At 35.1% G+C, this 13269-nt stretch overlaps 1 protein-coding gene across 1 annotated transcript in view; it reads right to left on the reverse strand.

The window, feature by feature from the left end:
• Nucleotides 1-11140, reverse strand: part of LOC150079673 (cadherin-related tumor suppressor-like) — a 32214-nt gene extending 21074 nt beyond the window's left edge. Inside the window, exons 1-2 of the mRNA XM_090383162.1 lie at nucleotides 11035-11140; nucleotides 4162-4265 (exon numbers count right to left, since the gene is read on the reverse strand). Of these exons, the coding sequence (XP_090239288.1) occupies nucleotides 4162-4184 (23 nt within the window). The 5' untranslated portion in view covers nucleotides 4185-4265; nucleotides 11035-11140. The remainder of the gene's footprint in view (nucleotides 1-4161; nucleotides 4266-11034) is intronic.
• Nucleotides 11141-13269: the final 2129 nt, after the last annotated feature.

Below are 13269 nucleotides of genomic sequence, written 5' to 3' on the forward strand. Positions count from 1 at the left end.
AAAGAAAGTGCATTACCCCTTAAATTGTAATTGTCATCCGAATAATGTAAGTATATGGCAATATTTTTTACAGATTGCATCAGATAAGATTGACATGCATAGGTGATGACGAAATATTGCATCAGCTGCTACTTTCAGCTATACAGGGTGTCTAAAAAATACACGGCATAACTTCAGGAATGAGTTCCTCGTATGTAGACAATAAAAATATTTTATATCAACATAGTTCCGGAAATGCTTGGTTTCCGAGTTTTGAAGGTCTGTCTATGACACTTAACTGTTCACATCACCTTATAGTAATTATTCAAAATGTCCACCTTCTGCCTGAATACAGGCCTCACATCGACGTCTCATGGACTCGCGAAGACAATGCCAAATTCCTGGCATGTTTCATATTGTCTTACAACCTGCCACAATTCGATTGCGAAGAGTTTCCACATCAGCTACCAGAGTCGAATACACCAATGACTTTAAATGGCCCCACAAGAAGAAATATAGTGGGTTTAAATCAGGCGAGCATGGAGGCCAGGCAGTTGGTCCACCTCTACCTATCCACCGACCAGGAGCATGAGGTGTAAAGGTCCCTTGTTCACAAAGGCGGCGATGGATACCTTCAAACATTTTCCTGTCTGGACATCTTCGTTCTGGGAACCTTTCATGGTACAAACGATGAGCCTCCAGAGCATTGCCGTCCACCAAACTGTACATAAAGTGCATATCCGCTTGCTCCTGAATTGAGTACATGGTCAGAATGGGAAACCACCAGATTCTGTCAGTACCTTGTGATGAAAGAAATCACTTGCGGGAGATAAGACATTCCAGTTAATAACTCGGGAACCAAGCATTTCCGGAACTATGTTGATATAAAATATTTTTATTGTCTACATATGAGAAACTTATTCCTGAAGTTATGCCGTGTATTTTTGAGACACCCAGTATAAGCATGCTTTTTTTTTTCTTTTTTTTTTTTGTAGTTGTTGGCGCATAGGCTTCTGTGGCCATAATACACCTCCCAAGGTTTTTGCAGTACTTTGATCCAAGCCCGAGGCGGGAATCGAACCCGCGACCTTTGTGTTGCCAGGCAGGCACTTTACCCACCTGGCTAGCCCGGTCGGCCAATATAAGCATGCTCTGCAAGAGTTGCAGTCATTCCTTGTCTGTGTCAGGATGGCGAGTTACGTGCAGTTAACGCCACGAAGAAAGAGTGCTATTGCTGCTTTACGTGAGGAAGGATGTTCTTCCAGTCATATTGCTTATAGAGAGTCTTGTAATCAGTCAATAGTGAGTAGATTTCTTTCCAAAGTCAAGAATACTGGTTCTGCTGATAGGAAAAAAGGAACTAGATGCAAACAAGTCTCTATGCCAAAACAGGACCACATTTTGTAGTGCTTATGCCTTAAAAACCATAAAGCTTCTTCATATGAGCTGAAAAGAGAATGGGAAGAACATACAGGAGTGGTAGCAAGTGCAGTAACAGTTAGAAGATGCCTCTTCAAAAATGGACTTTTAGCTTCATCCTAAGAAGCCCCTCCTCACACAAAAATTAAAAAAAAAAAACAAAAAAAAAAAAACCCAGTTCATTCTTTTCACTGTGACTAATGAAAAACGAGCTGAGAAAACATATCCACAATCAACTCTAGGAGCTTCAATTCAATACGCATACGTTATCTAACTACTGTTCTCGAAACTAGAAAAATTGAAGTGTTGGTCGCTCTGTCAATTGAAGTGGTTTATCATTTATTATAGTTGAAACTTGAGTCACATTAATTGATGTGATTAGCAGTCAAAGTGTTAAAATAGAAGAAACGTTTTACCCCCCTTTTTTTTTAGCACATTTCAGAATAAAAGTGCCTAGGGCCCACGAACACCAAAATTCAGCCCTGCCCTCAATTCCATTCTTAAACTCATTCACCCACTTGTAGACCTGCTGTTGACTCATGCATGCTTCACCATACTTAGCTAACATTTTGTGATAAATTCCCAGCAGGTTTTATTACTTCTACACTTTCAAAAATCAGATTACACACCACATCTCTACTTTGGTACATGACTGCAAGGGTACTGCCATTTTGAAAATTGACTGTTTTCAAATAATGACAGTATATTAACATTTAGTATTAGTATTTACTATTTACAATTAGTATTAGAAAGGCCAAATGATGTGAGAAAGTAAACTTCTTCTGCATCAGCCAAAAAAATTTAAATTAAATTTAAAAAATAAAAATATAAAATAAAATAAACAGAATATTTATACTATTCCCATTCTCACAAGGTAATAAGCCAATTCTACTCTGAATTTAGCCAGACACTGCCACATTGAGAGGCAACTTATTCCAGTGTTTGACAACCTGCTGCCCATAGGTGAAGGCCATGAGATCTAGTCTTCTCTTATTCCCTGAGTTATATTTGTGCCCCTCTGATTTTTGTCAAACCTACAAATGAGGATAGGCCTTCCTCATTCATTTTACTCAACCCCTTCACTGCTTTATATATCTGAATCAGATTTTTCCCTCAGATGTCTAGTTGTTAAACCTGACAGCTTACACTTCTAAACCATTCTTTATATATGCATTTTCCCCTCATCACTAATCTGGTCACCCTTATTTGAACTCTCTCCAGAAGTGCTGTGTCTTTTTTTAGGTGTGGTCTCCAGACCTGAATACAATATTCCAAATGCGGGTCTAACCATCTATAAAGGGATAATGACATCCTTCTTCCTACTAGCAAAGGTCCTATAAATAGTGCCATGCAAGCACTCAGTGTTACCAAACGATTTTGATCAATTATCTGATGCAAGATTATCACAAACTTTTGCATAATATGCATTTAATGTTTGTTTTGAGGCTTTCATTTGAATAACCTTTTGTAGAATGCAGAGAAGTAGCTTTTTCCTAATTGTTATTATATTACTGTACTTATATCTTTGTGCAACCTAATCATAATCACCTATTAAGTAATAGAAATGTTGAACACCTTGATGTAATCAGCACAACTATTCCTTCCACTAATTCTGAAAGTATATTTTCCATTACAGAATATGAAAAAAAAAAACCTTCTTCCTTCCAGTAAATAAGAAATTTTTAACATTTAGAATATTTATAGAGATCCTACAAATGACCACCTACTGCTCTGAAAAATGCTCAGTACTTGGGTGCTTTGCATCCAGTGCATCCCCCCTCTTTTTTTCACACCCCTAGGGGTCACAGTTCAATACCACAGTCCTCAGATTTGGTAATATCACGCCCTTGATCTGCATAACACCTCATCTGTGGCACTCCTGCTCGCTCTCTGTTATTCCTCAATTATATGTTGTACATATGATCAAGAATCTGGGAGAGATTCTGAAATGTGAATGTTTTGGAAATTCTCACAAAATGAATTAAGTTTCTTATATATATTGTGGTAGACATGTTCTTATTTCTAAAAATGCAAATTTCCTTTTATGCATCGCTACTGGGGCTCTTTATTCTGGGACCCATCCAGTAAGTTTTCATCCAGAAACTGTACATGTACCACTGGACAATGTCTCAGTAATGAGCAGTGCGAGATTAACATGCCTACTCTTGCATGACTTATCTTGAATTTATATCAAAGATCCAAAAGCTAATGATATGATTAAAACTCTGTAATTACAAAACAAAGCTACTGCATTTATTCAGTCAACTTTCTAACCATTAGTTAGCATCCTGATTTTAAAATATTTCCAGAAACACGAGATAAATTTAGTGAAAATACCACAGGATAACCATTAATGATGTACAACACCATTACATCTAACTGTCACAAAAAACATAACTGACTTTTTAAATTTATAAAAATACATTGCTAATGTATTTTTAATCAGCTGCTATGTAAATACAACATGCTGTTCAAATGAAAGGCCACAGATTCATATTTCACTGTATACATAATAGATGTCCATAAGCCACTTACAGACAAGCTGAATGCAGATTTGAAGTTTACAGGTTTATGAAAAACTCCAAAACAATTTGTCCAAAAGTACCTTCTATATTTGATTATTGGTATTTGAAATTCAGATACCAATAATCACAGTCAGTAAACATAAATTAAGATCAATCTCATTTTTTTGTATATTCAATATATCATTCTGAAATATTATATTCACTTACAGTATTCAAATATATTTGTTAACATGCTTACCCAGTATGACCTGTTGCTGACATAGAGCAGGTAGTGTTCCCAAGCAGGCACTCTTCACATAATTCTCCATTCTCATTACAGTCTACCACTGATAAGGAAGCCACCTACATGGAAAGCATTCAGAATAAAAATAAAATGAACCCCTATTTCTAACTTCAGAAAACAGAGATAGAACATTTTATCCATAAACAAAGATAAAATGTCACTATCCATTTTATATGTATGAATTTTATTCAGAATTATAATTAACATGTCTGATGAAATAAAGACCATACTTCAGGATATTGTTAATAGGCAAGTTAAATTTAAAAATGCCATGTTAACATTTCTCCAAATCTTGTTAAAGAGCCATGAGCACTTCAGGCCATACATATTAGTGTTACTACAGGATGGGAAATTTTAGTATTCGTATCAGTAATTGCAAATAATGTAAGGAAGCAAGCTTATATACCATCAGCCCAAAAAAAAAAAAAAAAAAAAAAAAAAAAAATACCCCACCCACCTTATCTGTCCATTGCCTCTAATAATTTTTCAAATTCTCTCAGATGGTAGTCTGTACCAACAATCAATTACAGTCAGTTCTGCTATAATGCACATTTTTGCAACATGAATTTGCTCCAACACGACTGATATATTAAGGAACAATGCAATTTTTGTGTTGGCTCATGCGCGATTTCGTCTGCAAGTAATACCAGGTGAACGCAAAAACCCGGCACCAAGCTGAACGTAGCAACCTGCACAGCAATACATACAAATTTACGAAGCTTAAAAAATGTCAAATGCGTGAGAGCTATATTTCCCATTTACTGCAGTTGTATTGGTCAGAGACAAACTGTTGTCATTCACTGTATTCACAAGATAACAGGTAATACTTTAGGCTGACTCATATTTTCAGGAGCTAACATTTTTCAGTTCGAACAGAAACAGAAAAGTTGCATATTCCATCAAGGATGTTAAAAGGCTAGAGCGTAATTCTTCGAAGAAATAGCTGATGGGACACAGTCCACATGGCTTAAACGTTGTGGGGGTTTTTTCTGAAGTGCTTCAACTTAGTTCACCTGTCTCAAACACATTGTTGAATGAATTTTTAAAGCAGAAAATTAAATTTATTTACCTAGATTTTAGTTATGCCACAGGTTATTATCCAACATAGTTTGTGTGGGAACGAAAATAAAAACTTATACTTATTGTTTCTTCATTCAATTTCACTCTTAAAAATTATACCGAAAGTATCTTTACGATTTCATGAAAAAAATTTACGTAAGTCTGAATTTATGTAACTCAGGCTTAAGTAAGTTGGGGACTAACTGTATTTAGTGCATAGTCTTGAACAGAGTTTTTTTTTTTTTTTTTTGTAGTTGTTCGCGCATCGGCTTCTGTGGCCATAATGCACCTCCCAAGGTTTTTGCAGTACTTTGATCCAAGCCCGAGGCGGGATTCGAACCCACGACCTTTGGGTTGCTAGAATGAACAGAGTAGGCTTCTGGATTTCGTGAACCTTGAACTTATTGGTTATGGTATGGGTAGCAACCTTCCTAATGTAAATGTCACCAAACCTGCACTCCAGTCACGATGTTATGAAAGGTACAGTACTGAACACTTATACTTGGATAGCTCTCTAACATGCACAGTTTGTTTTCATTATATCTATATTTATATTTATTATAATCATTCCATTAGAATATATAAAAATAATATTCTAATGGAATAATTATAATAAATATAAATATAGATATAATGATGTATAATAATATTAATATTCTAATATAATAATACAAGGAATATTAAATTCAGATATAATATCTAGTTTTAAAGCATTTGTTCTGTCTGAGTTAATTTGTAAGTGAGAGGCCGCAATAAGACAGGAAGAAGTGCTTGAAAATGTGTTTTGCACATATTTCTTAAGGAAATATGCTCTAACATAGAGCATATTTCCTTTCTAACATAGAAAAAAGGAATACTAATTTTCCTAACTTTAAGACTTTGATATTCTTCAGCCATTGCATGTAAGGTAAAATTCAACTGGTACTCCCTATTCTCTGAAACAGGGGTGAGGAAGCAAAGAGAGCATGGAGCTGGTCAAATAAATAACACGTTTTAGTTATTTCTTTTTATAGCTATATTGTAATACTGGATTACTGAAATACCATCATAATAAATCATAAATAAATGTTGAATAATAAATAAATAATATTTAGAAATAATTAATATTTAATAAATATTAATAATGTAATTAAAACCTTACATAAATCATTCTCTTGATCTGTTTCCATTTCAGTTTCCCCCATTACTTTCATTTGTACTAACCACTAAAGACTTGGTAAATTCTTCAATACTGCAATCAGTTTCCTAATACTTCTGTAACATGGTCGCGACAACTTTTCCATCTTTCTTGAGCTATGGCAACTATTTCTTGTTTTGTGTATTCCATCAGATGTATCATTAATATCTCCTTGAATATTTTTTTTTAATTTGAATAAAATTTTTCATTTGAGTCTATATTAATATATTAATTCAATAGGGTTTAAATTGCAATATGTCTGTGCTCATGGAGTATTCTATCCACTGTCTGTCTTTTTGCAATGTTTAAATGGCTAATAATTTCTAATAATTCACATTTATGCATACTAAGCTAAAATGATACATTGCATCTCACCAACCACTCTAAAATATCTTGCTTCCACAACAAAGTGCTCAGAGGCTTGCCTTGTTCAACACTATCATGCAGTGTATTATTGAAAACTGTAACAGACCCTGTCAGAATATTTGGCAGTAGTTGATGCTTTAGCCAAGTTTCAAAATTATGTTGATTCATTTGGCCATGATAGTCACCAGTTGTGTTTTCAGCTTTATATATGAGTGTAGAGTTTGAAATAAAGCTGTTTATATTTCCTGCTCTTTTTTATAGCAATTCTTTTACCAGCTTTACCACAATTTATGACTCTAGATAATCCACTGATCTTCTAACACTACCAAAAAGTTAAATTACTGTCCACCCAGAAGAGTAATTTAACTTTTCATCTAAAAAAAACTAGGTTCTTCCCAGAATCTTGGTAATGCACTATTGCTCATAAATATTTTGTTCTTCATAGAACAATATCATCCCTTTCCATTAAGACATACAATTTGGTTTCTGTTTACTTTCATTTCTTCCAGTCATAGTGGAACAAGTAAATACATGGGCTGTGTTAGGGTAACTAAGAGTAGAAACAGGTGCATGTATACTTGCATGTACACCAATGCTAGGAGTATAGTTAATAAATTTGATAAGCTTCAAGTGCTAGTCAAGACATCAAAGGTAGATATTGTTGGGATATCAGAGATGTGGTGTCACACAGACATAAGCAGTGCAGAATTGGAATTTGGGGAGTACAATGTGTACAGAAATGATAGACAGGACAGGAAGGGAGGAGGGGTTATGCTGTTAGTTAAGAAACACATAAAATCTAAGGAAGTGCATCCAATTGATGTTGGTGGACAATGCAATGTTGAGTGTTTGGGGCGACAAAAGTATGGGGAGATCAAAATTGAGAGTAGGAGTGTTATAGGCCTAATGACTCTGATGAGTATAATGAGCAATTCTGCAGAGAAATAGAGTGGGCCAGTAAATCAGAGTGTCTTATAATGGGGATTTTAATTTCCCAGAGATTGACTGGAATTTGTGGGTTGGTCACTCACACACTAGCAAAGCTTTTGTAGATTTATTGGATGATTGTTTTCTACAACAACATGTTTGGGAGGCAACAAGAGGGAGATAATACTCTTGATCTGATTATCAATAGTAATTTTTCATGCATTAAGAATCTGCAGATAAAGGAATCACTAGGTGGCAGTGATCACAGTGTGCTGAAGTGGGATTTATCAAAGAAGCAACTACCGTCAAGGGTAAAGGGAAGGGTTTTTGCTTTCATAAAGGTGATTACAGTGATCTGAGACAGTATTTAAATTCTATATGGTGGGACCAACTGATGATGTTACCAACAGCAAATTCAAAATGGGAAGCATTCAAAGAATTAATCTTGGAAGCTACTAGGATTTTATACCAACTAAGAAATATTGTTCAAGATTTAGGCCTAAATGGAGGTCAAATGAACTAATTAGACATGTGGCAAAGAAGAAAAATGCAAAAGATACATATAAATTAACAGGTGACACAGAAGTCTATGATAGATATAAGCTGGTCTGTAACCAAGTCACAAAGGAGGTTAGGCAGGCAAAGGCAGATTATGAGAAATCTTTGGCAAAGGATGCAAAGAAAAACAGCAAAGAGTTCTTTACTTATATAAACTCTAGAAGGAAGGGGATGAATCAGATTGGTCCAATTGATATTGATGGTTGAACGGTTGATGATCCTGCATTTGGAAGCTACTAGGATTTCATACCAACTAAGAAATATTGTTCAAGATTTAGGCCTAAATGGAGATCAGATGAACTAATTAGACATGTGGCAGAGAAGAAAAATGCATAGGATATATATAAATTAACAGGTGACACAGAAGTCTATAATAGATATAAGCTGGTCTGTAACCAAGTCACAAAGGAGGTTAGGCAGGCAAAGGCAGATTATGAGAAATCTTTGACAAAGGATGCAAAGAAAAACAGCAAAGAGTTCTTTACTTATATAAACTCTAGAAGGAAGGGGATGAATCAGATTGGTCCAATTGATATCGATGGTTCAACGGTTGATGATCTTGCTCAGGTAGCTAACAAACTAAATGAATATTTTGCATCTACATTCACACATGAGGAGTTATTCAGGGAGAGGAATGCCAGAGGGGTATTAAACTCTGGCATTAAGCTAGATAATCTTGTAATAACTGAAAGTAAAGTGGAGGAGAAAACGTTGAAGATAAACATAAGAAAGGCACCTGGGGTGGATGGAATCTATCCAGTTATACTAAAGGAGGCAGCAAACGAAGTAAGCAAACCCTTAGCCATAATTATGAGAGCTTCTTTGGACTAAGGGGAGATACCCATGGACTGGAGGTGTGCAAATGTGACCCTGACCCCAATCCACAAAGGAGGATCAAAGGGAGACAAAGGTAATTACAGACCTGTTAGTTTAACTTCTGTTCCAGGAAAATTAATGGAGGCACTGGTTAAAGAAGCACTGCAGGATCACCTAGACAAGACTTCAGTTATAGCTCGGACACAGCATGGTTTTGTTAAGGGGAAATCTTGCCTGACCAATTTGATTGGATACTATGATGCAGTCACAAAAGAACTGGATGCAGGGAATAACTTTGATATTATATACTTGGATCTTAGAAAGGTTTTTGATATTGTTGCACATGGAAAATTGCTGCACAAATTGGAGCAGTGTGGCATTGGAGGCAAATTGCTGCTATGGATAAAGGGGTGGTTGAGTGGGAGAAGACAGAGAGTGGTAATCAATGGACACTGCTCATTATGGACTAACGTTATTAGTGGAGTCCCTCAGGGTTCGGTGTGGGTCCATTATTGTTTTCTGTATTTATAAATGATATTGATGATGGTATATCAGGCTTAATGTCCAAGTTTGCAGATGATACGAAGGTTGGCAGGGTTGTCAAGGCCACTACTGACACTACGCTGCTGCAACAGGATCTGGAAAGGTTAAGCAGATGGGCTGAGAGGTGGCAAATGAAGTTTAACATTGACAAATGTAAAGTACTACATATGGGAAACAGCAACCCCAGAGCAACGTATCAACTCTGTGGTACTACACTGACAGTGGTAGAGAATGAAAGGGACCTGGGGTGGTTGTGCAGGCAGATATGACGTTTTCTGAGCAGTGCAGACGGGCTGCAAGAGTAGCTCATGGTGTATTGTCGATGATATATAGGAATTTTTCTAGCAGGGATAAGGAGGTGATTATTCCCTTGTATAAGGCAATGGTCAGGCCACACCTAGAGTACTTTATACAGGTCTGGAGGCCTCATTTCAAGAAGGATGTAGAGATGCTGGAACGAGTACAGAGAACGGCAACAAGATTAGTGAATGGAACAAAGGGGTGCTCTTACAAAGAAAGGCTTAAGTTTTGCAAATTACAGTGTCTGGAGACCAGGCACCAGCGAGGTGTATAAAGCCTTGAATGGTTTGAGCATGCTCAATGCTGATGGGATTCTTCCTCTCGCTCAGAATAATCACCGGAGAGGGCATAAATTCAAATTGAGGAAAGACAGATGTAGGATAGACGTGCAGAAATTTGCCTTTAGCCAGCGGGTGGTTGGTTGGTGGAACAGACTTCCATCCCTTGTCGTGGAAGTTGATAGCCTAAATAAGTTTAAGGCTCAGCTGGACAGGTATTTTGAACGAACAGAGGTGTGAAGTGGAAGTGGTTTTTTTTTTTTCTTTTTGGCTGATGCTGCATTAGCTTGCTTTCTTGCATCAGATGCCTCTACTAATGCTAATGCTAAATATACAGTCAGAGAGACTACTTTGAGGGAGATCCATTCAAATAGCCAGTAAGCTTTATCATTTTCAATATTAATTCAGTCCCTGAACTTTTTGTATGTTGAGATACTATTTTAAATTATCCCTACAGTATAATCCTTTTTTAGTGGACACTAAATGAGGATTTTGTGTACTATACCATAATTCTTGTAATTTTAAAGTAAAGGACTGTGAAATGACAAACTGCTTATCTCAGTTTCCTTACACATGACTGTGGTATATCTTTATAAATATACTATTTTAAATAATCCCTGAAGTATAATCCTTTTTTACTGGACACTAAATGAATATTTTGTAGATGGACTATACTATAATTCTTGTAATTTTAAAGTAGAGGACTGAGAAATGACAAACTGCTTATCTCAGTTTCCTTACATATGACTGTGGTATATCTTTATAAGAAGAAATAAAATATTGTTAATTTAAAGAATCACTTACCCTTCCATTTCTGATGATAGTGATTTTATGCCACTTTCCATTAGACACAATCAAGTTCACAGTTATGCTTGCTACTGCAGTACGAGCACCACCAAAAGAAAACTGTGGTTTCCCACCAATAATTTCCAGAGCCAAAAAATCAGACCTTCCACCACTATGAGGTCCATAATTATATACCAACAAAGCATTTATTTTATTACTTGCGAAAACTATGGAAATATCATTTGTAGAAGGCTGGAGAGCTGGAAAGGCCATATAGGAGTATGGATGGAAACCATAGGAGGATTTTTCACAATGTCTTCCAAAGAAACTTGGAGCACAAATACAGTGATATCCTATAAAATTGAAATACTAAATTAAAATCATACAACTTAAAAATACTTTATTATATTATTATAATTTTAAAATTTCAAAAAAATTACTGTTCACATAACCTTTAAGCATTTTTTGTATCTATCTCAACCTGTTCTTTGTCTGTTAACAATCTTTTAAATAAAATGTTCTAATGTGCTAATGTTCCTTTGAAATTCTATCTTTGCCTTCATTACCTTTTATTCTTTTCTATTGGAATGGATATGATAATTAATTTTACTTCCACATAAAAATATTTTATAAAAAAAATTGGGTTATTTTGATAATATTTCATTAAGATACTTCTGTATAGAACCTTTTCTAAAAGAAGTAGTTTATAATTGTGTAAAAATTATGTATTTTATAAATTTTATAAAAATTGAATTTCATCTTATCATCAAGCTGATAGAAGAATATGTCAAAAATAATCATTGTAGATACTAACTATGTCTATTTAAAAGATTTATATGTTCTCAAAGAAGAAAATTTTATAACAGTTGGAGATAACCAAGATTTAAGTGTCCTATGCCTGAATTTCATTAAATACACGAAAAAAAAACAAAAAAAAACTTGTATAGGGTAAACAGGAAAGGACCACTTTTGGCCCAGATAAGACTGGCAATTGCTAAGTAACCAAAAGGTATAGCTATTATAATTATGCTTAGTACTTCTCAGCCAGAGTCTCACTTAACTTAAGTGTGTCACAGAGGACAGATATGGTTAAAAGACATTAAAAAAGATTAATAACATACTACCTAGTGAGTGATTTGGTCTCAAAAACAACAATTACAAAATATTTAACAAATAGAGAGCTAATCAAAGCAATAAAGAATAATTTTATAATTTTATTAAGTGAATTAGTGAATTAGATCAAAGTGTGGATGATCTCATTACTTCTTATGAAAAACTAGGGTGCAACATGTCATTGAAGATGCATTTCTTGCACTCACACCTGGATTTCTTCCCGACAAACATTGTGAGAGCTTTCATCAAGACATCGCAGCAATGGAACAAAGATACCAAAGCAAATGGAGTGCCATCATGTTAGGTGATTATTGTTGGATGGTGAAAAGGGATGCTCCCAAAGCTGAATACAAGTGAAAGGCAAAAAGGTCCCATGTTTTATACAGGTATATTTGTAGCTACACTGTGCTGCTATATAAATAAAAAATACCTTGTATCAATATAAAAAACTTTTTTTTTTCAAAAACAAGAGCCAATCTGCCATTTTAAGCACCATTTCCGTGTTTAGCACCCCAAAATCTGTAAAATAAACTTACTTTCATGCCTGTAACAAGATATGACCCAAAATTTGTTATTCAGTGTTATTAGTATGTTTTTAATAAAACTGATATTCACAAAATAAGGTTTCTTTAATGTCTTTCTCAAATTTCCTATTGGGACTCACATATTGACTTGGGCATCTGATAGTCTAAATCAACTACTGCAATAGTTCTCACTTTTTTTGATTTATGAACCTCTTTCAAAATAATATTTTTATCTCAAACCACAAAGCCTGAATTCTCTGAAATTGTATAACAGTTCTGAATTTTTATTATACAATATTTCCAGTACTAGGCTTTTATAAGCAATATTATGTAATAACATAAAATTATTATTAAGTATTATAAAGTATTATTAAGTATTAAGTAAAATAAACCACGGCCCCGAGTCTCGGCGTCCCTTGAATGGGACAGGGGTGCTAAGAATCTCCGAGCTTGCGTCGAAGAATTTTCTGAAACTAGCTACATGGAACGTTAGAAGCCTACTACAACCAGGAAAACTAGCCAATGCTTTACAAGAAATGGAACGCATTAACATCAACATACTTGGGCTAAGTGAAACCAAATGGCCTGGAACAAAGAAGTTTATATCAAACGACCA

This window comes from Mastigoproctus giganteus, chromosome 10 (assembly GCF_048544385.1).
Source record: "Mastigoproctus giganteus isolate SK-2022 chromosome 10, ASM4854438v1, whole genome shotgun sequence".
NCBI lineage: Eukaryota > Metazoa > Arthropoda > Arachnida > Uropygi > Thelyphonidae > Mastigoproctus > Mastigoproctus giganteus.